The sequence below is a fragment of the Coloeus monedula genome (assembly GCF_965178545.1).
Source record: "Coloeus monedula genome assembly, chromosome: 17".
In the NCBI taxonomy this organism is placed as follows: Eukaryota; Metazoa; Chordata; class Aves; order Passeriformes; family Corvidae; genus Coloeus; species Coloeus monedula.
The window spans coordinates 11,801,150-11,828,505 of NC_138797.1; the positions used below are offsets into that span (position 1 = coordinate 11,801,150).

General features: G+C 43.0%; 1 protein-coding gene across 1 annotated transcript in view; it reads right to left on the reverse strand.

Annotated features, from left to right (window-relative positions):
* Positions 1–27,356, reverse strand: part of CDH4 (cadherin 4) — a gene marked incomplete at both ends in the record, with an annotated part of 419,822 nt that overhangs the window by 19,611 nt on the left and 372,855 nt on the right. The window contains 2 exons of the mRNA XM_082292618.1: positions 2,520–2,705; positions 21,522–21,659. Of these exons, the coding sequence (XP_082148744.1) occupies positions 2,520–2,705; positions 21,522–21,659 (324 nt within the window). The remainder of the gene's footprint in view (positions 1–2,519; positions 2,706–21,521; positions 21,660–27,356) is intronic.

The following is a 27,356-nucleotide window of genomic DNA, read 5'->3' on the forward strand; positions in this document are numbered from 1 at the left end:
GGTTTTGTTGAGGGCAGCCGCAAAATGGTTCCCATGAGCATAATCTGAACTCCAAAGGGAAATCTGGTTTGGATGGATTTCTGGCCCTCCATTTCAGGCCCCTAAAATGCTGGTGAAGTGGTGGGATTCTGCACAGAGCCCCACTCCCTGTGCTGTTGCTGTGACTCCTTTGCTTGTAGCAGGAGTTACGTATAAGCGGCTTTGAAGAGCCACGTGAAAATCCAGCCATGTAGGGTCTGTAAATAAATGGTTCATTACTTGACTTAATTTTTTACCTGTGTTTTCAACCCCCATCAGTGATCAAACCAGCAAGAGACTGCTCCCACACCACAAAGAACAAGCTCTGACTGGCCACCCAGTCTGATGAGAGTACATCCCCCAAATCTTTAAGCATATTCACTTATTAACTGAGAACGACATATTTCAAAGAAGAAGGTGGAATCCTAAGAATCTTCCCTTCTTCACCATGAAAATTTAATCACAAGCAATTTCACTCATTCTCCTTGCTGCAAATACACCAAAAAGGCCCTCAGCCTGATAAGGGTAGGGAACCCTGGTGCCCAGGGGGATCAGGTGAGGCGATGTACTGAAGACATCCAATGCAATTTCAAGCTCTGGGCTCAGCTCGATGAGATTGGATTTTCATGTGGTTCTCTGCTTTGTGATCACTGTGGGTTACACAGCAGTGGAAAGTCAACACCAACATCAATGGTGTCTTGACAAATCTGCCCTGCTTTTTGCCTGCAAGTTGTGAATAAGGGATGGTTCATTATGCACAAGTCCTTGTGCGGAAGTGTTGATCATGCAAATCCCCTGTTGTTCACTTTGATGTGCCTTTAAACTACAGTCCTGACACTTTGCAAGATTTAGAACAAGGGGTCCTTCCCTGCTTGCAGTGAAAACGTTGGGATTTCGATTTCAGACTGGCTGCTGATGTCAGTGGAAGTTAAATTTTTGCACTTTACTTAATTGAATATTTTCTGTTTAAGCAGAAAATATACAGTACTTACACACATATATGCAACCATATACACATGTCTAAGCTTGAAGAGGTTTCATAATGTTGCACCGGGTAAGGCTGTCAACCATCAACACAGAGCAGTAAAAAGTGATAAATAAGAGGACCCTGCTGAAATACCATCTGGCAGGTAGGATGATGTCTCCCTTGAAGTTTCAGCAGAGCAGCATCTGCAGACACACACACATAGCCCAAGGGTCAGGGAACAGGACAGGCTCACACATTCCTGCCAGCGTGACCTCATTGGCATTTCACTGATGCCATTTTTCCTAAGACCCAAACTGAGCACATTAGGAATGACTGCAACTTGTTTAGCTAATAACAAGGAAACAGAGCTCAGCACAGAGCTATTCTTGGATCATGCTGCTCTTCAAACATTAGTATTTCTACCTATGTTGTTGATTAAAACTTTTTGTAAGGGAAGGCCAGACTTATCAGAAGGTGCTGGCTTTATCCACCCCAGCAGGTATTAATCCTTCCCATGTGCAGTGCATGGTGTGTGTTGTGCAGCTCCTACACCTCTCAACAGCCTATGCGTGATGTCTTCGCTGTTTTTTGTAGTCAGAGGGAGCATCCACAGGCATCTTATCTGGGAAGAGCTTTGGGGAATGCTGAAGGGATCCAGTGATGTCCTGGCTGTGTGTAATGACTGCAGAAACACTCACTGGCCTCAAAACTGAAAAAGGAAGCGAATGCTCCAATGAAGATAAAGCCATGTTCTTTGGAGGCAAGGAAGGAAACACAATTTGATACTTGCTGCGGGTATCTTGAGGCTTCCAGCTCTCCCAGCACATGGAGGGAAGACAGGATGGTGGATATTTACAGTCTGATTTCTTGGAGTCTTTAGACAAGATCCTTGGCTGATCCAATCTGCAGGGTGGCTTTCACTTGAGTAGAGCTGTCCTGAATTGAGGATCTGTCCCACTTGGTGTGTTTATCACTTAATACCTTATATCGCTTAATTTCCTTATAAAAGGAAAATTTCTCTTGCAGTTTTCCTGCCAAACAACTCAGTCAAAGGGAAGATTTCCTTTCCTTCTGTTACCAGAAAATTCACTCCTCCTGAGATCTCTCCCGCACTCCCTGCTTTCACAGAGGCTCACTTGACTGACCCAGGCAGTGAAACACTGCCCTTGATTCACAGCAAACAGGGGCTTTTCTGGCTCAGGAAGGGCAGGGCTGCCCAGCACAGGCCTGTTCCCTCCTACAGAGCTCAAAGAGCCAAGGAGATGCAGGAGGTGGAGGTCAGGCTCGGGTGCTGGGAATCCCTTCAGCATGTGAGGCTTTTTGAAAGCTCATGGTGGGCTGGGCTGAGCTGGGAAACCCAGAACCAGTGCCGTACGCTGGAGGTGAGAGTATTCAGGACTCCTACATGGAGAGAGACGGGAAACAACAGATCCCAGTACTTCCAGGCAGAGAAGGCATGAAAGAAGTGCAGGCTCCTGGCAATCCCTGCAGCTGTAAGGGTGACAAACATGGTGTGCTTTGGCCTCCCCCTTACCTTCACCACGGTGACCATGCCCTCGTTGGTGATGGGGTCTGTCCGGATGGTGAAGTGGCCAGAGGGGTCCCCGCTGATGATGCGGTAGATGGCATTCCAGTTGGGAGAGTGGGGCTGGTCCCGGTCCATCACTGTCAGGTTTGCCACCACAACCTCCACTCTGTTCTCAGGCACTTCTCCTGAATACTGCAAAAGAAAGACAGCAGTGGTCACGGTGGGAGCTTTCTGTCCATCCTCACACCTCCCTCCCCTCTCCCTTCCATCACCATGCCCACTGGGAAACCAGTCCCATTAACAGGACCATGCAGTTATTTGTAATGAGCAACACATCTCTCTCTAAATTCTGATTTTCCTATTTTTCTCCTTTGAGTATTGTCCCAAAGCCTAACTTCACCTCTCAGCCCAAAGGAGAACAAACCCACTATCACACGGCTGCTGCACAAGATTCAGCAAATGCTTCAAGGAAACCAACGAAAACCATTCCTGGTATTCTTGCTCAGTTACATCAACCAGAGAGTTAATTGTCAACAGCATGGGAAAATGGCAGAATAAAATGTCTAAATTTTTTAGGATGACTATCTCCATTTATCCCAAGGTATTTTGCCTCACTCAGATTTCAGTGATGCCATTTTATTGCTTCTTCAGTGATTTTACTTCATTTTATTTCTTTCTTGCCCTTGATTTGATTCTGTCTCATTATTTGAAGTGTTTCTTGTGATTTTGCCACAGCCTTTCCTGGTGCTTAATTCTCTCACTTAGCACTGATTTCCATGGACCATGTCCCATTCAGGCACATCCTGACACATTAACTGCATTCTTTTCTGCTTTCCAGTCCCTGATTTATCACATGGCTGATCAGGGATCCTGGCCTGTGAATACTTCCAGTGTTTGGGGCTCAAAAGCTGCCAGTAAGACACATTCCCAAATTTTCAACTGTCCTCATGTCTCAGCATTGCCTATTAGCAGCACTCGCAAATCAACACTCTGAGTGACATATGGCAAATTAAACACTGGGGAAATGCCGGGAGCGGCTGGCTCGGTGTCTGCAACTGAAATCCTGGCCCCAAACTGCAGGAGCAGAGCACTTCTAAAATCTGGCCTTTGGTGTGCACAAATGCCAGGTTGTGTAAATGATAATAAATCACGCCTTTGTTAGCACAAGAGTCCGTTTCCCCTCCTAACCCATCCCCATCCTTTGGCATCTCTCCATTACGGATGCTTATATTTAGGATATATTATTCCACCGCTGACAGCAAAAATATTCAGTCTGCCTTATGCTAATGTAAACTTAAATTTGCCCTTTAGTGGTATCCTGAATGGCATCTTGCCCTCTTTTCTGCTATGCACCTGTCCTAAACAAGTTTTCATTAGTGAATGCAGATGGCATCTCTTTCCAGCCATGCCGAGTGGTAGGGAAGAACAGTGGGAAGCTGCAGGATAATTCTTATTCTACTACATGCTGCAGCTCTTCTTTGCTCTTTATTTCCCCTGATTTCACTTTTTCTTTACCCATTCTCTTGCCCAATTTGTAGTCTCTGCAGCACACAGCTTAAGCAAGGGAAATATATGGAAATTTATCAAAAGCCTCTTGAAAAATCCATTAGATTATGTCATATGTACACTCTACTATCACCCTTGTCTGAACTGAAGGAGATTAGTTAAACAGGATCATCTCTTCCTAAATCCACACTAGTTATTGCCCATTACATTAAATTAATGTTGTATGGCACAGCAGCAGTGACAAGCTCATGAGCCCCCAGCCTCTTTTAGGCTGCACTGCCGACAACAAGGTATCATATTGTAATTCCAAAGGAGTTAAACACTCCCTGAAACCATCTCGGATCTTCAACTCAGGACCACAGATTTTTTCTGTCACTCCCAGGCTTATGCCCTGCAGAACCAAATAGAATTATGTCATCAAGAACAAACCATCAGCTGTATTTAACCCATTTAAGAGGGCCAGTCCTATATGATCCCTGAACACCTTTAGCAGGTCATAACCCAGGGGCTGCCAACGAATTTGGGTTACATGGAGGTCCCACGTAATGGATTTTACAGCAGCTCTTCCAACAGCCATCACATCTGTTTTCAGCCCACAATGACAGAGCTTACACATTTTAAAATATGAGGTTATGTTAAAAATTATAAATACACAAGCACATGCCAATATAAAGCCTGGAGGAAGATCACAGCAGCCTATAAAGCTTTTCCATTGGGGTAAATACCACAATGCTCAGCACATCCTGAGCAATCCAGGAGTTCACTCACTTGTTGTTGACCTCTGTTAGGTCCAGTTAGGAAATTATCAGTCCTAAGCAGCACTGAGAGTGGCTACTGCCTACTGCGCTTATAAAGCAAAATGTTTTTCTGATGAGAACAGAGCACCTTCATTGGAATCAAAGGAGCTATCCAAAGCTATTCAGGGTAAGAAGCAAATCTTGGAGAGATGTGCCATGAAGAAAAGAATAATTTTCATCAGCTACAGATCATCAGCTACTGGGAATTCAAACTGCAGTCTGCCTTTCCTCCCTCTCACACTCCCCCACTATCATTATTATAGGTAAATGCTGTAATGTGTATTGTCCACAATTGTCTTTACCTTTAATAAAATTAAGTAATGACATTAAATTACACCTGCTAAAGGAAGGATGGCAGCTCAAAGCTACCCACACTTCTTTAATGTCATTCCCTCCCCACCCTGGAGTAATTCAGGATAATGAACATCTTTCACTATGCCGCTTTCCAGCATTCCCTCTGCTCTAAGTTCTCTTTCATAAGATTACAATTGATTTTCAAATAAAGAGAAGCATATCTATTCAAACAATGTAAAACAATGGGCAACAGAGGAGCTGCTGGAGTAAACACAAGATTGATAAAGCAGTGCTTGACCTATACCTGTAGCATTTACTCATATTCCCCTGTATTTCATTTAGCTTCACTTTCAACTGTTGCATTTGAAGTTCTTTATTTCCAGGGTGCTTTTTTAAAGACCATTCACAAGGATTTCTATGGCTGATTGTTACACACTTTGCTTCCCTTCTCAGATAAGGATTCCTTCTGAAACTGGCATGTTCTTAAATCCTTAAATTCTGTAGGGTCTTTTTTTCTTCCCCTCCCATAAAAGCCTGTGCTGGCAAAACTCCTTCTCCCACTCCTCTGGAGCTGGCCTCTCTGAAATCATGCCTTGCTGAAAAGGAAATAATTCATTCTGATTTTTGGGCTGGTACTAAAATTGGTTAATCCCAGAATTTGTCTTTCATCTCATTTGGACCTGACAGCACATAAACACACAGACAAATATAATTCTGGAGAAGAAAGCGGTTGATGTCGGGGACAAATGATGAATTCAGACCATGACTTGACTTTGTGCAATAAATCTGGAGTCTGGGCAGTGAAGCCATGCACATCTGAGTAAAACCAATTAGCTACTGCAGCCCCTCCTAAGGAGGTGTGGGATTGAGACAGATGAACACAAAGATAATTATTCAGGCTTCCTTCTAAAGGGAGTTCCTTTTTTCCAGTGTTCTTACTTTTTTCCCTGGCTGGTTTTGCTAAAAAGCTGTGAAGGCAGAGACTTGATCGCATGAATGTCTGCAGGAAAGATCTTTCTGTTGTCTCCAAGATTTGCTAATGATGACACAATATTTGTTCCAGGCAGCAGTGGTTTATGAAGACTGAATTGCCTGGAGAAATAATGTTTCATGACCTATAGCTATGGATTAACACAGAAGAATAAGGGCATTTCAGTCCTCTTATTAGACTCTGAGCCCTTCCCCTGACAGCTATGGCTGCTGCAAAGTGCTGAATCTTCTCTCTGGGTCCCTTAGGCTGGGAGAAACCGAAATGAGAGTGAGTGCATGTGGTGGTGGGGAGTCCCATCACTCCCCAGTTCCTGCTGCCAGTCTGCACTCAGGGAGCTCCACTGGCCCACGCAAGCTGTGGGAGCAGGCACCCAGCCTGAATAAAACCTGCAGCTCCTCACGCTTCAGGGCATCCACCCAACCCCTGCTGGCATCCCAGGCAAGGGTTTACCTTTCCTGCATGATATCTAACAAAGATGCTTGAAAAGCAGGGAAATTAATAAACAACTGCGGTCTGGTTGCAGCAATCTGTGTAAAATGGAGGAAAAAAAAAAAAAAAAGATGAAAATCTCCTAATAAATCATTAATTGTGATGTGCTTGCCCAACTGCAGCACGGAAACAAGCAAATGCCATCCTAATTGATTGCTTCTTATTCCATCTTTATAGGCCTGCATTTTTTATTGTGGGGGTTGAATAAGCCCAGAGGTGTAAAAAACCTCTAGATTGTACTCTGCGTATCTGCCAACTTGATATTTAGATCAATAATGCTCTTCCCCTCCCCCCCGCTATTCCTACTACTGGTAATTTAGCTTTTCTTCCTAGCAGACTAATTGCTGTTTTCTTAAGCCTTACTATCAATTCTGTGACCTTTAATTTCCAATATTGTTTGCTGTAGGGATGACTCTGCTGGGGCTGTGAGCTATCCCAGCCCCTCTGCACCGCGTGGCTCAGCCCCAGCTCTCGGCTGCTGTGACAGTCACACAGGGACTGACTGCGAGGTTCTCCCTCCACTGTGTGCAAAGGAGACCATGAGCTGGCTCAAATCCCCACAAAACCCCTGTAAAGTCGGTCTTATTTTCCAAGTCAGGCTTTGAGATGCTCATTTCTGGTTTTAATAAACAACTCACTCCTGTGAGGTCTCGAGTGATGAGCACCGATGTCCTCACTCCTTTTTGAGGCTGCTCTGCATGACACCAGCCAGCAGTCCCTCCATAAACCTCTTGGCTGTTGTTTATCCAAGCTCATGACCACAATATCCCCTGCACTGCAGTGTCCCTGCTTCAGCTTCACATCCATGTGGATCTGCTCCACAGTCCATCCATGTACGCACTGGTGCTCCTTCACAAAGGAGCTGCCCAGACTGCAGGCACTGCCTCATGGTGGTCAGGCAGGAGTCAGCCTTGCCCAGCCCAGTCAAGGAAGTGCATAACAACGAGCTCACCAGCTTCAAAAAGATGCTTTGGAAGTTTTGCCTTTGTCCTCAGCAGTTTGTGCTGTTAAAGCACCTCACCTGCCTGCAAAGGAGCCCTCTCAGCTCTGAGCATGGTGTGGTGGAGACAAGGCACCCACTGGTTCACAGGGAGTTTGTGCAGGAAGTTTGAGCAATGCTCAGCGTGGTCTCAGTGTGCTGGTTTCCTTTTCTTTGGGCAAGTTTGAAAAACAACAGCAAGGCCTAAAGTTTAGCACTTCTGAAGCTGATCCCAGGCTGGAGCACAGACAATCTCTGTCGTGTTCCTGCCACAGGTGACAGCCACAGGCTTTACACTTTGTTGGTGTTATTTTTTCAAAATCTCAAGTAATGACTAATTCTGGATCAATATATGAGTTTTACTCTTTGAATGTGAAGACAAAGCTGGAGCAGAGGAGAATAAAGCAATACCCTCTCTTTCAGACACAGCAAAAGAAAATCCTCTCACTTCAGACTCTGGTGTGAGGAAGGAACGTGTAGGTTTCACCTTGGTTCAAAGACTCTTTGAGTACTTGCCAGGAGTTCAGAGCACATAATAGTAAAAGGATATTAAAAAAAAAAGTAGTTTGCATGTCTAACAAAGAGCACTAATTTTTTTTTCATTATCAGATGTTACATTCTTTTGATAGTATGAAAAGATGCCGCAGAAATGATGACACAAGACACCATTCTGCTGCAAGATAACCATTTCCAAATAAATATATCTTAAGAAATGAGGTTTGAAGTTTGCATAGAAATTTAGATATTTTATAAAAATGCATTACAACACAAAGGAGCTCTTTACAATGTTCATATGAAAGGTTTAAAAAGAGATTAAAATTATGTCCTTGGAAGGCATATAGCCTTGTCAAGAAAAAAAATTCTACATTAACCCTGTGTAGGAAAGTTGTACTTTATCTCTATTTCAAAGGCTATAAAGAACCACTTTAATCAACCTGCTTGACTTTGGGGACTTGCACATCTCACTGAAACTCATGAAATCTGGCATAGTGTGGTTTCCAGAACACAAAAGCCTTTAATCCGTAAACTGACACTCTTGTACATTCAAATCCTGATACTATCTCCTTGTTAGGAACTAAAATTGTGAATTTATCCAAAATGGGATCTCATCTCGTCTAAATGATGTAGCCTTTGCAACAGTGACCTTTAACAATGGTTATACCCAACAATGAAAGATTTTATGTCAGGAGCCAGTGGAAACAATATACATTAAAATTCTGATCTGATAGCACAGCCCTTTATTTTCCAGTTTTAGACAACGATCCTTTGAACATTTCATTTGCTCTCTTGTCTAACATACCTTTGTTTTTTGCCTACGGAATGAACAGCAGGAAAAGGTGGCTGATACTTTTCTGCAGACTATCTGATTGTCAGGTATAATTAGTAATGCTCTTAAATAGAGACATAGATTTTAAAACAGCTGGAACAGCCTACAAAGCCTTATTCTTAAAAAAACCCCCTTATATGCATACATTTATATAACAGAACCTTTTTGCACAGACACATCATGGCTTTACAGTGCTTGACAGCCCTATGCCTCCCTTCAGCTGCAGAACCAAAGGCTAAAGTGACTTGCCTGTCTCCTGAGGCAGCCGCAGAACGGGCTGGAGCCGCGCCCTGCGCTGGGGCAGAATCCTGGGAACATCATTAATTCATGTGTTACTTGATAAATCCATCAGGTCAGCCTGGATTAACCTATCGATCTCCCCAGTGCATTGTCACAGAGCCCTGTGATCCTTGCTGAGCTGCCAGGATGGAAAAGGCCCCAGCCGGGAAGGCTGGCGGGGAACTGGGATGAGCTGGATCACAGCACGGCTCTTCCCAGGCTCTGAGTTCCACTGGGGAACCCAAACAGGTTTGTATGGGCTGGGGAAAAACAGGGCAAAAGAACAACCAGAAGCTCTACCACCTCAAATCAAACCACCACTGTTCTGGATACTCTGACCTCAAATTGCCAAAGTAGTGCCCCCTGCATCCCCCACCACAGCACGGGGCAGCTTCCACTGTACTTTTACTCTCTAAAATAACCAGCTCCCTAAAAAGAGGATGCAATTAATTCATTTGTTGGCATGTCAATCCTCGCATTTCCTTCTCCTTCTGCAAACTGCAAAGCAGCAAATAACCACGCTGCTTTGAACAACACTTTGAAAACATGTTTTTCCTGATTTGCATGTAAACGAGAGCAGCAAAAGTTGTGTGAGAGAGCTCAGCTCCTAAGTGAGAAAAACGTACTGCACAGGTCTGGCTCTGTATCTCTTGGTGAAATGTGTCTAGAAGGGGATGTTTCAATTCAGGCACCTGTAATAAAGTTTCATAAGGAAGGGCCTTAAGCTGATAAATCTGGTTTAGGATTTTCTTATTAACTGCCCATTCCTCATAATGAGTTTTTAATTTAATTTTTTTTCATATTTTAAGGCATATAAAAGCTGCTCATGTGCCTCTGGGATCTCAAGATGGGTATTTGGGAAGAATTTTGAGAGTACTGAGACTGATTTTTTACATATGCTATAATCCTGGTATTGAGATTTTTAACAAGTTTCCCGTGCAGCACAGCTCAGCCCTTCTGCACACTAACTCCTGCTCCAACCTCCTCTGCACTGCAATTGAAATCTCTGTTATTTCCAGATTAGTCTCAGAATTAGCACACAGGGGGTTTTTACGGTTTTTTTAATGAGTAGATTGGCACTCCATCATCAGGCACTGGAAGATCCTCTAGTCTGGCCATAAGAAGGGTTCCTGACTGGACAGAGCACTCTTGTAAGGAGAAAGCCACTGAAGCAGGTGTTTTGTTCTACAAGTGTGGTTTATTCTGTGGTTTAAAGATGTGATCATCTGCACTGGTGCCACAATGGCCAATTTTTTATGTCCTTACTGATGTTTAAAATATAATGGCAATGTCTGCCAGTGGGGCGAGAACTTGCACTCACAGATATGTGCCAGGGTTTCTACAGGAGGGGATGGAGTCCCTAAAATCTCAGCATTACAGAATGGTTTGTGTTGGAAGGGTCCTTTAAAGGTCACCTAGTCCAACTCCCTGCCACCTTCACCTAGGTGAGAATCTGGCACTCTAGAGAAACCCCTGCCTGTTTACAGTAACTCAGAGCACAGGAAAGACTAAATTCAATGCTGTGTAATTAATCAGCCTTGCCATGAAAAAGAGGCTTCTCGCTGCAATTTTGTTTTCAACATTTCCTGTGGAATGGAGCAGAGAAATGCAGAAAGAAATGCAGGATATTGGGTCAGAGAAAACATGGAGTCACTCTCTAGTTCTAAATTTAGGAAAGAAAACAATATTATTTCTCCTTTATTTTTTTAAAAAAATTAAAACCTGTTACTGCACTATGCTGAGCAGTAGGAAAAACTCTACCATGCTCAAGAAAACTTTGCGAAACCTTTCAACCATTCTCTGATTTTAACCGGCTGTTCTCTGTGTTGTGACCCTTTCTCCTACAGCTGAGAAGCTCTGACACATCCTGGACAGTTAGAAAGTTTTGATAAGAGAAAACTCACTCACAACACTCCCAAATCCTTTGCTAAATCTCCCCTTTCCCCCCCCCCCCCCCCCCCCCCCCCGCATGTCACTAAAGATTTCATAAGTGAAATGTACTTAATGAAATTCCAGATATATATCCTCTTAAAATGACAGCCCTCAGAAGCAACTCTTTTTAAGGCAACAGAATATTGAAGAATTAAAAACCTGCCGACCCAAGGAAGTCAGCCAACCTCAGGAGCAGATTTATTTCAGTGCCTTGCAATAATGGAGTTACAGAATGTATTTAAATTTCTCAGTCTCCCACCAGTGCCTGAGATGCTGTGGACTTTTAAGATCATGAAGTAATCCAGCACAAATGGGTGCTTGCCTGGGACATCTGGCAGACATGGACATGCCATGGCTGTGTGGACATCCAGCCTAACCAGGATTCTGCTGGGTAACTACATTCAGAGAACTGAATTGGGCTCTCCAAGGCCAGGTCTGGAGGAGAATTAGGATGTTTCATATGTAACCAAAAGCCGAAAGAGGCACAAAATCTACAAGAAACCATTCAAATTTGAGGGAAATGCTACAGGTGGAAAAATGTCAGACAAGAAACGTGGGTAGATATGTGATATAGGAGCATCAGTGTCTGATTTCTCCTTGAAATTTTAGCCTGACTGATGCACCAGAGATGATGAGAACAGCGTCTGATCCACACACCCTGATCTGGTGGCGGAGCCCTCGGCGATTTCCATGGCAGCACAGCACAGAGTCACAAGGGCATTTCCCTCTGAGGTTTCCTTTAGCTCCAGAGATTCTGTCAGTCCCTGTCACACCTCACTGCACACAGGTAGCTCACACCTTCCTGGAACCTCCTTCTCCCTGGACAATTCCATGGAAAGCACGGGATGGGGATGTGGTCTATGGCTTCTCCCTCTAGATCCTGCACAGATTGAAAAGGGGAGGAGAAGGAGGAGGGAAATCCCTGCTAAATGAGACATTGAACCAGGAGACAGCTCTGCCAGAAGCTGCAAATGAGAGGGCTCATGACAAATGGGGGACAGCGAGTGATGGCTGATGGGTGCTGTCATGGGCCAGGGGTTGTCTGTGCTTTGATAACATTATATGATATTATAATATTAATTAAAACTTTATAATTATATTATTAATATAATTATAAGATTAATTATAAGATTAACCCAGCTGCACAAACCTGCAAACCAGCAGGTTAGAAAACCCGAATGTTAAATCAATTGATGTGTCACATACATGCATTGTGACTTATGCCCACGGTGCTGAGGATGGATGTGCCACTCACCCCCTGAGTGACAGCTGCTGAAAGCACTGCAGAGACAGGAGGGCCTCGTGCTGTATGTTCCAGGTGGAACATATGCAGGAAGCACATGGAATCTGTGCTGCTCCTCCTGGCTCTGCCTCCCATGTGGTGCTGCAGCTCCGACTGACTGAGATTACACTCTCCAGCATGGAGAGGAGGTTGTATTATTCTTGATTTTACACCAAGTAGTACATGTGTCCAATCTGAGAGAGACCAAGAGAGTATTTTTTTTATATCCCCCCCCCGCCCTTTTTTTTGTGACAGAAAATTGAAATTTGTAATGAAACTATCATTCTGTTTTTTTTTTTTTAATCACTGGTCTCTGGCAATTTTAAACTCTGAGGTCTGAAAAATTCATTACCACTAACTTCCATCAAGGGTGTTCCTGAAACCAAAATTACTTAATCAACTCAATTTAGCTTCTTGTGTAGACCTAATTCAGAAAAACTTTATCTTCTTGAATTGTTATTGCAATTAATTCCCCCCCCCCTTCTTTTTCTGCAGCAGACGACATTTCAGTAATCAGATATTCTATAAAAATGAGTTATTCATTCAGAATAGCTTCACTTTTATATTTGATTAATCATATTACCACTGAGGTCTGGGTTTTGTCTCCAAGGAAAGTTTAATGACCTCATTTTAATCCTTCTTTTAACCACCAGGCAGGTATCAATGAGGAGAAATAAAATTATCTTCTTTTTTCTTTTCCTCTGCTTTATTTCACAATCTCAAGATTACATTTGATGCTTTTTCTGTGTGATTGACCCATTTACAAGAAGGAATCTAGCTGATTCCAATTAGGTTCAGGGCAGAATCAGGCTAAACAGAGTCTTGAACTGTGCCTTAATGCTCAGTGGAAAGGAGAGGAACCAGAACTGCTTTACCACGTGGCAGCCAGTTTAAAGCTCTGTACATGATTAATTTGGTGATAATTTGAAAATGAATGTACTGAAAGGAAATAAACAAAACAAAAGGCACTGTAAATTTAGGTTTTGATTAATGGGGTCTATTAGGAAGAGACTTCTATCAAGGCAGTCACATTTTTTTTTAAATCAATGCATACATTCCCACACAATGTAATGGAATAATTCATATAAACCACAGTTTATCTGGGAGTAGAGACTTGGATGTGATTGACGACTGTTTGCCTTGTATCAGCATCTATCTATGCTTTGGATCCAGCTATATGCACATCTATATTTTGTATTTATACATTTACATCTCTGTATCTGTTTTGCAGACTCCACTAAGCAGTCTCAAAGGTATCTCATCCTTTCTGTCATATGTTACACTGGTGTAAACGCTCAACAGACATCACAGAAGAGGCTGATGCTTCTTTCATTAAGACATGAGGAATTATTGCTTTCTCATAAAGTGAGAAGTATCTTTCATTTTAGATGAAAGAGGTGATAAAATAAAGAACAAAAGTTGAGCATCCACAAGAGAGCAGGAAGCGTGTCCTGTGTTCCCTAGCACTGCACTGAAAGGGCCTCCAGGCACTCAGAGATGCTGTGCCTGTGAAAGACACAGAGCTCCCAGGGAATCTGCACTTGGAGCTGGGGATCACCCTCATTCTCTAACAGAATGAGACTGTGTGGGCTTCACCCTTCCTCAGCTCCCTTAGACAGGCTTTGCACTGAGGTAGGGATCCATCCCCAAAGGTTAGTTTGACTCCAAAGGCAGATCCAGGTGTAAATAATTTTGTAACCATGGTTAATCTGTGTGTCTGCAGGTGCAAAGCCCCTGGAATTATTGTGGTAAGTTCAGCACAGGCCTGAAACAGGATGGGAAGAATGAATATTGTTTCTCCTTGTGCTCTGTTACTGCTACCTCCCAACCTAACATCCTTTATCTACTTCATTGTTCACGGCAAAGGTTTTCACCGGGACATGCAACGAGAGGCAGAAAGCCCATTTCAATTTATAAGCACTGGGGTCTTATTTAGGAAAACTAGACTGATTTGTGGTTTTTAAGACTTCACTGACTATATATTTAATGGAAATGCACACAGAATTAGGTAGATGTTCATGTACCCAAATGCTACTGGGCATATTCGATTCACTTGAATATGATAATTTATTTCAGTTTGAGGATGACAGCTCTATAACAGCCCAGGCTTTGCTGGGTAGTTTGGCTGAGCCTCGTTTTGACTGGAAAATTGCAAGTGAACACAGTCATCTGGGAATTTCCATGAAAGCATAATTGATTTTTAACAATAAAGCCTGTCTGCAGGACTGTACAGAACCCCTGGGTTTGTCTTCAGCTGTAAAACACCACAGTCCTCTACATTCCCTTGCCACAGCACCTGGTCTTTCCCCTTGCCAGCTCTGACCTGTGCAATCTACTTGATTTCTGCCTCTTGTGACAACTGCCTCTAAATTATGCCACAGGCACAGTTTTGATGATTTAAAAATTCTGTATGATCCGGGCTAATCTACATTCAAATGTCACTGCAGACTTTCTGAATGGCGCAGGTGTAGTGACGGGGACAGTGAGATCTGAATGGACATTACATATGCAGCTTTAGTCTGTACACTGGCAAATCATGTACACAGTGCTCAAGATTTAAGCCCTTGATCTTTTCCAGGGTTTAGGAAGAGGGAGGAGACAGATGGACATGTGCCAAGGTCCTGGGAGATAGTAAGCTACCCACTTTCACTAGTTTTTCTTGGATCAGCCTCTTAAGATCCCTTTTTAGGAAGCCCTCGTAGGCATCCTGGTGCAAATTTCTGTCTGCAGGAAATCCCAGTGACATCCCACTCCTGCTGGGTTCTCCCTCCACAGTGTAAGATTAATTTGTAAAACATGAGCATGCATGTAAAAGGGATTTCTCATAACACTCCCATGTTCTGAACGCTTCCGGGTACATCTGCCTATAAATGTGTTTAGGAAACCCCAAGGCAGCCTGACGTGGATACCAATTTTGATTTCCTACGACCATTAAATACCATTTCTCCAAAGCAGACCTATTTGCATCTTTGCATCCCAGTCACTTGGAAGTCACAATCTCTCAGCCTGAAGGAAAAGCTGAGGGTTTTCCCTGCTACTTTGCTACTTTGAAACTCACCATTGAAGACGGAGCTCAGCAGGATTTCACTGAGGGGGCTGGAGCCCACGCAAAGCATTCACCCCACTTGCAAAAAAGTCACATTTTTACAGTTCACATCAGGTATTTCTGTGCAGTGCTGCTCTTGCACAGGTTGCTGCACAGCTATATTCTCTCCTCAAACAAACAACGAATGTGAGAACAAACGCATACGGAACAGGGAATACAATTTTGGGTTATGCTTGTATGCTTTGTTTCCACAATTTTGACAAGTTTACAGAGCAGGAGGCTAAGTGAGAGCTACACCATGGCTGTGAAAAAGGAAATACTAGTGCCCTTGTTCAAGGCACTGAAACTGGATTACTATATCCAAATTGGGTCAGAAGAATGAAAACTTAGCAGAGTGCGGAGCACAGCAGGGTTAGCAAGAGAACCAGGGAAGGGAAGCTGAAAAGTAGAAGGGGCTGGAGGATCTTGGCTTGTTCTGCCTCACAGAATGATGCACACTAGTAAATCATGGGGGAGATGGGAGAGAAAATGGGAAGGAAACATCAGAACAGGAGAAGGAAGAACTATTTCTGGTAAAGGACAACGACACCATGGCAATGATGCTCTGAGAACATCTTCACTCTCAAATTCCAAAGCACTTCTCGGAGTGGGCTCATTAATATCTCCCACAGTACTCGAGGAACCAGGACACCTGCACAGACAAAGGTCAGACATTTTTGGCAGTGTGGTGCCAAAACCAAGAAGCCCTTTTAACTCTGCTCTCTCTCCATGTTCTTTTGTTCAGGAAGCGCCGAGCTCTTCTCTGAAGATTCCAGCGCTGCCTGATCCAGCCCAGCACGAGCCACGTTAACTCAGCCTCACTGCAGCAGCCAGGGGTGAGCCTGCTCTGACAATATTAATTAAATAGGCCAGTTAAAAACTGGAAAGAACTGCTTTTCCCAATGTGCTTGTGACAAGGACTTGCTCCTTCACTGATCAGCAAGTCTGTGTTGTAACCAGATTAACCTTACCCAGAAACACATCCCTCCTGCTCCAGCACAGCCTCTCAGAATTCAGGTTACTCCAGACCAGCAACTCTGCTTTGAGTTCAGCCAGTCTTTGGCCAGGCAGCCTCTCCCAGGCCAGCAAATGACACCAGTGCCCTGTGAGCTGGGAAGCATGCACCCATCCTGATAGTCCAGTCCTAAACCTTTGGAGCTGTTCCTAACTGGTGTCAGTGTCAGGCTTAGCGAGCGAGGCAGGGAAGGGGATGATGTCCTAGAGCTGCCTCTTTAAAACAGACTCCACTGGAATTCAGCTTTGCAAGAGGAGATTCTCAAAGCAGTGCCAAAGGGCAAATTTTAAAGTAGCTTTAAATAAGACATCCTAAGGCTCAGGAGATTAAAGAACTTGAATAGCCCAGTTTCTTTCTTCCCTTTCTTTCTGCACCCCCTCTAATTTTTTTTTTTCTTTTTTGAGAGGTTGATTGCCAGGCAGGTTTTCCCAAGAATCCACAAGCTCAAGCAATCATGAGCACTTTAGCCCTGTGAAATAATATTTCCCTTACATGGGCTACTATAAAAACAAGTTCTGCACAGTAGGCAAATTTAAAATAACTTTTAATTAACATTTCAGACACAGAAGTCTGATCATGCAAATTCATCTGCGTCTCCTCTCTGCGCCTGATTGTTCCTGATTGAATATGATAAAAATAGACTTTGTATGAGTCAAGTGTAGGCATGGATTTCTTTCACTTCTCCTCCCCTCTGATTATGCATTTTCTCAGATAAAGTGGAAATCCTTGGATGGCTATTAACAGTATCATGGGTCAGACTGGAAAGGGCATCCTGCCTGAGAGGAGTTAAAGATTCCACTGGAATTAGAGGTGTTCCTTCTGTGAGCAAGAAAGATGCTTCAATCTTACATAAAACCTCACCTGAGACTATCCAGCATTGTTCTGTTTCAGCTGACTTTTAATCTCTGAAATACCAACACTAATTTCACTGCACCCCCTGTATCTGAGGTGAGCATCTGGCCAGAGGCCACGGATCTATATTAATATGGAAAAACCACAACTCACTTGCACACGGGAGATAAATATTTGAAGGGAGACTGAGGAATTTCCCCATAATTAAGACATGTCAGAGGACATGACCCTGTTATAAGTAACAAGGACTCTGGATAATGGAGGGCACAGTGATACCTTTATCTTACAACAGTAGAGAGCCAGTTTTCCAGTAAAACTTCCTATAGAGCCTTTGTAACACAGTCCAGTTAAAATCTTGATATTTTACAATAGCTGGTGACTTGGCAGATTCAAAACCCACCAAAAGTTCCACAGAATTGAATGAGCACAGCTAAAAACTCTCAAAGAGCGATGGAAAACTTGGGCATGGAGGGTTTAAAATACCTTTTTCTATGGCATCTGACCCAGAGCCTGTGGGCATGGGCTGGCTGGGCACACTGAGGAGCCAGTGCTACCTCTCCTCTTGGTCAGAGGGAAGAGCTGCCTCCCTTCATTTATTTTTGCAAGCAACAACGTCACATGAAGAACACGACACTGTGGACAGGCTGAAGTCCCTTATCCAGCCAGAAGATTATTCCCTGGGTCACAGTCCTGCATTAAATCATTAAAAATGCCCCAAACAGCTGCCTGTGATGTTTACAGCATTTCAGGGGATGCTCCGCTCTTGTGGTGTCTCTCAGGAGACGCTTTCCCACTGTTGGCTGCTCTCTGATACTTCTCAGCACAGGCACAGGTAGAGTTGCAGATCAAGGAAACATTCACAAAAAAGAGCTGGAAAGGATCAGAAGAGGCACCTTGTCCTCGCTGTACTCCAGTGCCTTGCAGCTCGATGCAGGTAGGACTGGTCACAACTATCAGGACTGGCCGTGCTGATGGGGACTGGCCTTAGAGTTAACAGCAGACTTGAGTTCCAAATTGTTTCACCCAGAGACTCTGATTTCCTTCCTCCCATGTAATTTCAGAACCCTTTGTTTGAGAAGGTGGGGCTGCTGCTTCTCCTGCCTTTCAGGTCGTGGGCCAAAGGATGTGAAACCCACTGACATCAATTTGCATGGAAGCACCCAGGCATTCTGGAGTTTTACTGAGATATCTTCATTTTTGTACCTTTAAGGATCTTCTCTGTGATTTTATTGCTCTTTTACGACTTCTCATCCAGCACTACACTTTGATGCCAGCCCATCAGGTATTTTGGATGTCCATTCACCAACACACCTCTGCAGGTCACCGACTCTGCTGGACACGTCATTTTGGCACTCCTGTGCCTGCACTTCCACATGGTCCATACACGCAGCCTCTCCCCCCTGCCCTGTGCTCAGCTACAGACGTGCCCTGACTCTCTCGACCATTGCAGTGGCTGTTTTCCTCTCTCCCATCCTGTTGTTAAATTTTACACAGCAATATTAATTCCTGCTGCTGAATACATGAGCTGTGACACCAGCGTGGTGCAGTGTCCTCCTGAGCTACATTCCCATCCAGAAACGATTAAGTCTAAAACCACCCTGGCTGAATGACAGGTAATTTAGGAGCGCTATAGGGTGGGCCTTCGTATCTGTCTGGGATGAATACAGCTCCTGAGTTCCTCTCATCTGGCAGCTTGCCAAGAGCAAGCCACAGTTTCAGTTATTCAGCCTATTTTTGTTTTTACAGCAGCATCTCAATACAACTATTTAAAATAAAAATATACAATATCTCTCCAAACAGTCCGCAGACTTAAAAGAGACCATGGGCTTTCTTACTCTCTGAGGAGCTGTAGATTTCCTGGAAAGTGATTTTTGCTATTTTTTTTAGAGGCGTTAAAATGCAGATTAGACTATTTGAGGACAGCGAGGAGATTCAGCTCAGGCTTAAAGAAACTCATCAGCCTGATGCTGTTCTCTCTGCCAGTAAGGGAAAAAACCATATTATACTTTCATACTCACATGAAATTCAGCCTGGCTATACCCGGGAGTATATCAAAGATATTTGTTTCCATAGAATCAGAAAGTATTATTGTAAAACACCCTTGGTTTTCAACTCTTTATAGAGAAGTCCCATGTGCCACTGTGTAAAGCCCTTTGGCCCTTGCAAAACTCTTTCTTCGGTGATTGAAATTAGAGAAATAATGGTACACATCAACTCTGCTTAGAGGAAGAGTAGCACTTTCTAATCCATTTAACACAATTCTGTGGGTAATTCTCTTGATGGCTTTTATTCTTTCTAGGTTTAACACATACCGAGACATTAAATACTCAGAATTCACCTGAAAGCAGATTTCCATTATCCCACCTTCCATCAGCTTTGAGAAGTGTTTTGGAAAGCCATTAAATTACACCATATCTGGAGGGATGCTGCTCTGCTGAAGGCACCAATGTGCTCATGCAAGTAACCCTGACCCTGCTCACCCTGCTCCCCAAAACCTCGCCTCCCAAACTGCATCTGGAGACAAGGACCCTGCAACCTGGGTCATGTGAACAACCTGTGCTGAAGTGACATGGCCACTAGATGTCATTCCTTTTTCACTCAAATGGAGGGCAGAGAAGTATTTACCTGGCAGAATAAAGTCCCCCCCACACACCAGGGAGCAGCGGCAGTGTTGTGGTGCAAGGTCCCGTGGCCCCACAGACACAAACCTCCTTCTGGAGAGAGTAATCCTGTCCTGGCAGGAGAAAGGACCACAGAGCCCAAGATCTGTGCTGTATTTTTATGGTTCTTCATAATTGTACCATACTGAAGGAGATATTTAAGCACAACTTTACAACACAAAGCTTGAAGCATCCATGATGGACACAAAGCACATGTGTGCTGTTACATCCACTGGAGCAGCAGCACAGCCTGGGCACTGATGCCCAGACCTGAACACGTGTTGAGTGCTCATTTTGCTGTGACTCAGGAGGAATTGAGTGCCTTTCTTCTCCTTAGAAGCTAGGTCCAAGTCACTTCATTAGAAAATGTGGGCAGTGTTTGGGAATTGAGCATGTCACAGCCCCAAGACCAGCTCCTGATGGAGATGGGAAGGAAGGACCCAGACTCCATAACTGACATTAATCCAATCTGGGTCCACAGGGGCATAAAATGGATGACTCTGCATGACTTCCTTGAGTTCTGCGACACATCTGCAGTTTGCAAGAGTATAACTAAGGTAAACTTTGGTCCTACGCTAATAAATATTTAGAGATCCTTTAGGATGGAATGAAAATTCAGAATAATATAAATAATAAAACCATTCCTCCAAGGATGTTCAGTGACTTGAGCACAAAGAAGTTAGACCTTCTGTATTTGGAAAGATTTGATGTCCATTTAAGATACATCACTTACTGCTTCTTGTTGACCCTCATATGAATACAGACAGGGGGTACACAAGCATTTCTCATTCATTAGCATATAGACCTCTGCACTGCTCTGTGGTTTCTAAATTTACTATGCACATTTCAGTCTACATCATTTCACCTTCCAAGTCTTAATTTTTACCTTAACCAGCTCTAAAAATTTTTCATTTGCAATCTCTGTTTTTTCCCCCTTGCCCCCCAGTAATACCTTGGAACACGTGAGAACAGAAGAAGACTGTGCTAATAAAATAAAAATGTTTAACTGATTAAAACCGGATGTACTGAAGAATGTCTACACATTTACTGCCAGCACACACAAATACATCTGTTAGAGCTAACAGTGAGATACAAATTTTACCAGCTACCTGTTACCATTTAGGGTACTTACAGCCCTCTTGAAATCATATCTGAGCTATAAACCCCAAATATCTCTCACTGCTCAGGATTTCACTCATAAGTATTAATAACTCTGATATGTCTACAGCCAATTGCTGTGAAACAACTGCATCCTCTTTAGTGCAATCAGACATGGGCTGTTTGCCACATTATTTCAGCTCCTTCAGCACCTTGGCCAAATCGGTCATCAAATAGTTTTGCTGCTTCATGGATCAGTCTTTTCCCTTTTTTCTTTTTCTCCCCTGAAAGCCTTTATTCCACAGCTATCCATCAAAGTTCCTTCTATCTGCCCAACCAGCTCGGAGACACAGCAGATAGCACCATCCATGAATTCCAAACACTGTGGCCATGCATCACCCTGCTGATGTGTCGATACTCACAGTGCTGGTCGTGAATTCAGGGGGGTTGTCATTCACATCTGTCACTGTAATGATCGCTGTGGCCGTGTTTGAGAGACCATAGTTAAGATTTCCTTCCATATCTGTTGCTTGAACAATGACTATGTACTGCTGAACTTTCTGGAAAGAAAAAAAGAAGAAAAGGAAAAGATGAGAAACAAAAACGTACTCTGTAAAATGCCTTGATTTATTTTCCACATACAAGTGCGATCTTTAAGCAGACTAAAAAGTTAATTGGATAAAAAATGTTAGTAAAAAAAAGATCAATAAATTTTTCTACAGCGTTTTTGAAGTGATTTTTGCATAGATTGGTGGACATCACCTGTCTCATGGGGAAATAAAAGTCTTATGGGCAAAATTCCCTGGTTGAAGCTGACATCTTTATTAACTTTTAAGCATTTTATGCAACATTAGTTTCTGTCTTCTGAAAACCAGTGAAAGTTTTGTTCATGTGTTTTCACTGAAAACATTGCTAACAACATTATACCCCCCAAATTGACATCAACACTGCCTGGCAGCCCTCCAGCTCATTCTGCTCACACAGTTTGATGCCCACAAAGCATTAAAATGCTCTCCATGTTTCAATTCTTAACACAATCTTGGTAAATAAGGAGAATTTAAGTCCAGTATGGAAGAAAAAAATAATTCAGTGCAATAAACAGCAGTTCAGCAAAACTAATTTAAATTCCTGAGCACCCCTAAAACACAGCTCTCAAAGGAAAAAGCTCACAGAGCCAGCCATAAAAATCACACAGTGAAGTTCGAAGGGATGCTGTAAGTCTATGCAACTGGAAAATAAACCTGAATAAAATAGGAGAGGCCATCTGATGTTGCACGTGTACACATCTCTCTGGGATGTCTCTTTATTTAGGAATATCTGCCTGCACCAAGAAAAGTCTCCTGATCTTTACAACCGGCCTCAATAATAAATTTTCATTTAGATCTGCAGAATTTACTATTGATTACATGTCATGCTCACAGAGCACTTTACAGGCAGATAGGAAAGCAAATCTCCTCTCCTGAAATGTGGGCAAAGGGATGCACAAGAACCAGGGAAGGACCCAGCCAAAAGCTCAACATGAGCATGTTCCTTAAAGCTGCAGGTGGCACATCAGAGAGCCCAAAAGGTGTGTAAACCAAGTGGAGGCAGAATTTCATGCAGGAAAAGCTTTTTTGTGAAGTCAAGTGGAGGGACTTTGATGCAAGGAAAGACTAACTACTCCCAGAACACAGCTCAGGTACCCAGGGCTGCTCCTTCAAGGTACCAATGCTACAAGTGTGTGTAAAATGTCAAATGTCCTCTGAAATTTCAAAGGGCAAGAATTAGGTCAATTAGGTCTCTTTATTCCCATATAAATATCCTTGAAGTGCTGTAATTGGCTCGATTCTTTTATTCTTCTGAATTGCCAGAATAAGAGATCTGCATTTTAGCTTTATCTTGATTCCAGGGCTTTTAATTGACCTGCTAAATTGACAAGACATCACACTCAGGGATCCATCAGCACCTTGCAACTGGAATATATTATGGAAATGCACTTTCATTATCTCTTCCTATCTTGTATAATAAAACATGAGGGAGAAACTATTGTTAGCCCTTGTTTTGCCTCATGCAAGAAGGTGCTGTTCATTACTCCATTTGTAAAGCACTGCACAAAGCTGAAATGTCCTTATTAGTGAACGTAATTTCTATTTCATACTTAGCTTTTCCTTCCTTATTCTCTGTTATAGACAACCTGGGAGGCTGATGAATTATTTCCTAACAGGCCAAATACTTTGGTTTAAATCACAGAAGGTTTAAATCACAGAAGTGGGGAGGATACTTAAAAAAGTAGCAGCAATCAGATTACACATAAATGAGAAAAACCTGAGTGTGTGCATGTGTGTGTACTTACAGACCCCAGGTTTACAACAGGCTTGTTTTATTTAACAAAGCACCATTCACTGAGCTCTGTAGCACAGTGTTAAATAACAAACCAAAAACCTGCACAAATTCAGAACACTAAATTAAAGAAGTTTAAAAAGAAAGATATCGATCAGATCGTAACACCAAAAAAAAAAAAAAAAAAAAAAAGAAAAAAAGAAAAAAAAAAAAGAGAGAGAAGGAAAATGGCCAGAATTTAGTAATGTGCCAATGTACCAGCCACAAAGAGCTGCTGTAGAAGGATAGGAAGAAGGAAAGGATGGTATCTCAGCACACCAGAGGCAGCTGCAGCCATCAGGTACACACCACAAGTGAGCTGCTGGGGGAATCCTACAGACATCCCCAAAGCTGCACTGTTTTCCATCAACTGAACACAGAACTATTGTGTTTGGAGCAAAAGCGGATTCTGACATGGAGAATAGTGTGGGAAGTTGTATAGAACTCGGAAATACGAAACCATAGAAACATCTAGGTTGGAAAAGACTCTTAAGATCAAGTCCAGCCATAAAGCCAACATTGCCAAGTCCACAAAAAGGAAACAGTCTGAGATCTGATCTGCCAAACCTTCAGGCACATGGTTGCCATCCACATCCAGTTCCATCCAAAAGGCTCCAGCACTGTGGGCATATAAGGGTTCTCCTTTCAAGTGCCTAGTTTTAGTTTATAACTAATTCAATCTCCAGTGAGATTGGCCCCAGCAGATAACAAACTACTGATTTTTTGTTTTTCTCTAGCTAATATTTTTGCTTTTGTGCATTAAGCTGATTTTATTGAACCATTCAATCAATTTCAATTTAAGCATGTCCTTCCAATTTGTCACATCATCTCCAGGGGCATCTCAGTTTGTTATCCTAATAGTATTATTACTGTTACCACTATTAAAAAAAAAAGGCAGCCTCATGCCCCCAAGCACAAGAGACATTTTTTCGATGGCATTTTGATCATACAGAATAATTCTCCTATTCTCTTTCTTTACAAAAATGACATTTTAAATAGCACAGGGCAGAAGCTACAGTATAGAGGTAAATCAAAATGGTCCTAACATTTATTATATGTTTGCTCTGATGGTGATGCTGTGGAACTCAAGAAATGAGCCCGTGGACCAAGGGGGTCTAGACTAAAAACCCAGCCCCAATGAAGACTGTGAGAGGTCCCATAGCAAGTATTTTTAATAAATCTAACAAACTTTCATGCTACAGAAAAGCAAATGTGCTGCTTCTACTTCAGCCAAGGAAAAAACCTCATCTTGGTAAGTGCAGAGCTTTTAGTCTGACCTAAAAACTAAGAAGGGCTTTTGAAGGAAAAAATTATGAAGGAAGGAATAATTAAAGGAACTGTGGCAGATCTAATCTGTCTGCTCTTCTGTCAATCATCTGATACAGTGCCCCAAAGAAACACATCAGCTAAATTCCGTAAGATGGGAATTAGTTGAAGAGATTTGTTTAGCTGGTTAATGGGAAATTAGTCAAGGGCTTCGTTAAAAAGGTAGCAGTGCAGGAGGAATGGCAGCTTGAAAGAAGGGCAACTAGATAATAGAAAGATGTGATTTAATAGCACAAAATACAGGAAAATGCAGCAAGGCACCAAAAAAAAAAAAACAAACTTTCCTAGAAGTTGTTTTATTGGGTGTAAGGAAGGAGGGCTGTCCCCACGTCTCACCAGCTCCCTGCCAACGCCGCTGGCAAACACCCTGTGTGCTCTTAGCACTGCACATCTGGCAATCCTGATTCCCTGTGCCAAGCACCCAGAGCTCATCGGGATGCTGAGCACAATCCAGGCTCACTGCTGAGCCCCCTGGATCCAACCAGGTGCCGGCACTGAAGAGCCCATCACTGGAGAAGAGCCTGGAAGAGCCTGGCTTGTTTAGTCTAGCAAAATGAAGGCTGATAGCAGATATGATTGCCGTCTATAAATAACATCAGGAGGATAAACACTAGGAAGGCAAAGAAGCAATTTAAATTAAAGGACACTGTTGACACTAGAACAAATGGGTATAAACTGGCCATGAATAAATTTAGGCTGGAAATTAGTAGGTCCTTCACCACTAAAGGAGTGAGATGCTGGAACAATCTAATACAGGGTCTGGTGAGCAAAAACATTCAAAAGAATGTATTAAATTAGGGCTAAATCCCCTTGGCCTAGGTAGGAATTATGACAAATTGAGCTAAAGCAGAAGGCAGATCTCTCAGCATTCTTTGTGTACAAACAACTTTCTAAAACGAAAAAGAAGAAAACCCCTTTCAGTCCAAATAGCATGGAATGTTCATGTGAAAATGGTTTAAGGCTTAACACTGATCGTTATCACTGAACCAGCCCATGCTGTTGGCACACACAAAGGACCAGGTGCCCCCAACAAAATTACAGTTATTGCAAGTGGCTCTCCCCATCGAGACAGAGGCTGGCACGGAAAGCACCGGCTCAAATCCCTGGCTGAGCTGAGCACAGTCTTGCTGAGAGAGGGTATAAACAAGAGTAAATCATATTCACAGACAGAGTAGAAAAGAACAAAGTATTTTAAAATCCAGTCCTAGTAATGGAGTGCTACCTGTGATCCCAATTTTCAAATGTGCACGCACAGTATTTGAGAAACGTGGCTATTGCCAGTTTACACAGGCAATTATTATACATCACACACGAGCTGGGGAACTGTGTATACCAAAGTCCAGAAATGCAGTAATTATGTGATTAAATTAATCTGCATTATGGACAAAGGGTTTGCAAAATTAGGACCTACATTTTCAAAGCTCTGTACAAATATTGTCCAATTAATTACTACTTCCTGAGAAATGTATGACCAGCTAATTTTAGCACCACGTCTGGTAAAGCAAACAAGGTTACCAGGATTTAGGATGTATTAGCAGGAATCTACTGGTGAAGGAGATAGAAAATCTGAATTCTATTTCCTCCCATGGTTATCCTCACATCTTCTTTTATCTATGTGATTTTTCATCTCCCCTTAATTTTGCAACACCAATGAGAAGAATATGAGATGTTCTTGTGACTTGTTTTCTAAACCAGTTTTTTGCATGCTAGTGAAGACTTGATGTTCACATTTTTGGTATCAGAGATGGCAAACACACCATTAATAAATACTGCACCAGAGCCTGGAAAGCCAATTTAAAAACAAATAAACAAACTCCCCCACAAGCCTCTGGGGTATTTGATTTTATGAGCTACCTGTGGTGGCAGGGCCCCAGGCTCAGGCAGTGCTGGTCTGTCCCTGTCCAGCACGGCACAGTTTACTCTGCTGGGAACAGCCCTGTGCTCACCAGGCTGCCTTTCTTCCTAGCAAAGGTGTTGGTGTGACAGCCTGGCCTGCGATGTGCTGGTCAGACTCTGTGTATTCCTGCGACCCTCTGACCAAACCAGCAACCACCCAAGTACAAATAAACTCTTCTGTGTCAGGAAGAGCCTCAGTCCCAACACCCACAGCAGTTTCATCCACACCTCCCATGTGGAGGAGCTGTTCCACTCACCTTCAAAAACCACTTTATCTGATACAAATGAAGGTCCATAGCCAAGCTCAGGATTTTCACTTGGCACTGGAGCTATATTGACATCCACCTTTAACAGGCTTCTCCTGGCAGCCTGATTAGCAAACAGCAATTAAACTTCTTTTTAACACTTTCCCTCTCTGCACCTGTACCCTGAGGGATCTCACACCTTAAGGACTCATCCTCTCTTAAACTACTGCACTTTATGACAGTATATTAATGTGTTAGAATTTACACCTTTTAACCCATTTGGAACCACCAGACACACCATTAACTTTTCCAGCTTCTCCCAGGGCGGGTGTTGAATCTCCCATGTAGGTGTAAATGGGACCTGCTCCAGCTTTTAGCAGCTATCTCCTCTTTTGTGTGGCAGCTTCTGAAAGCAAAACAGCCTCTGGTGGT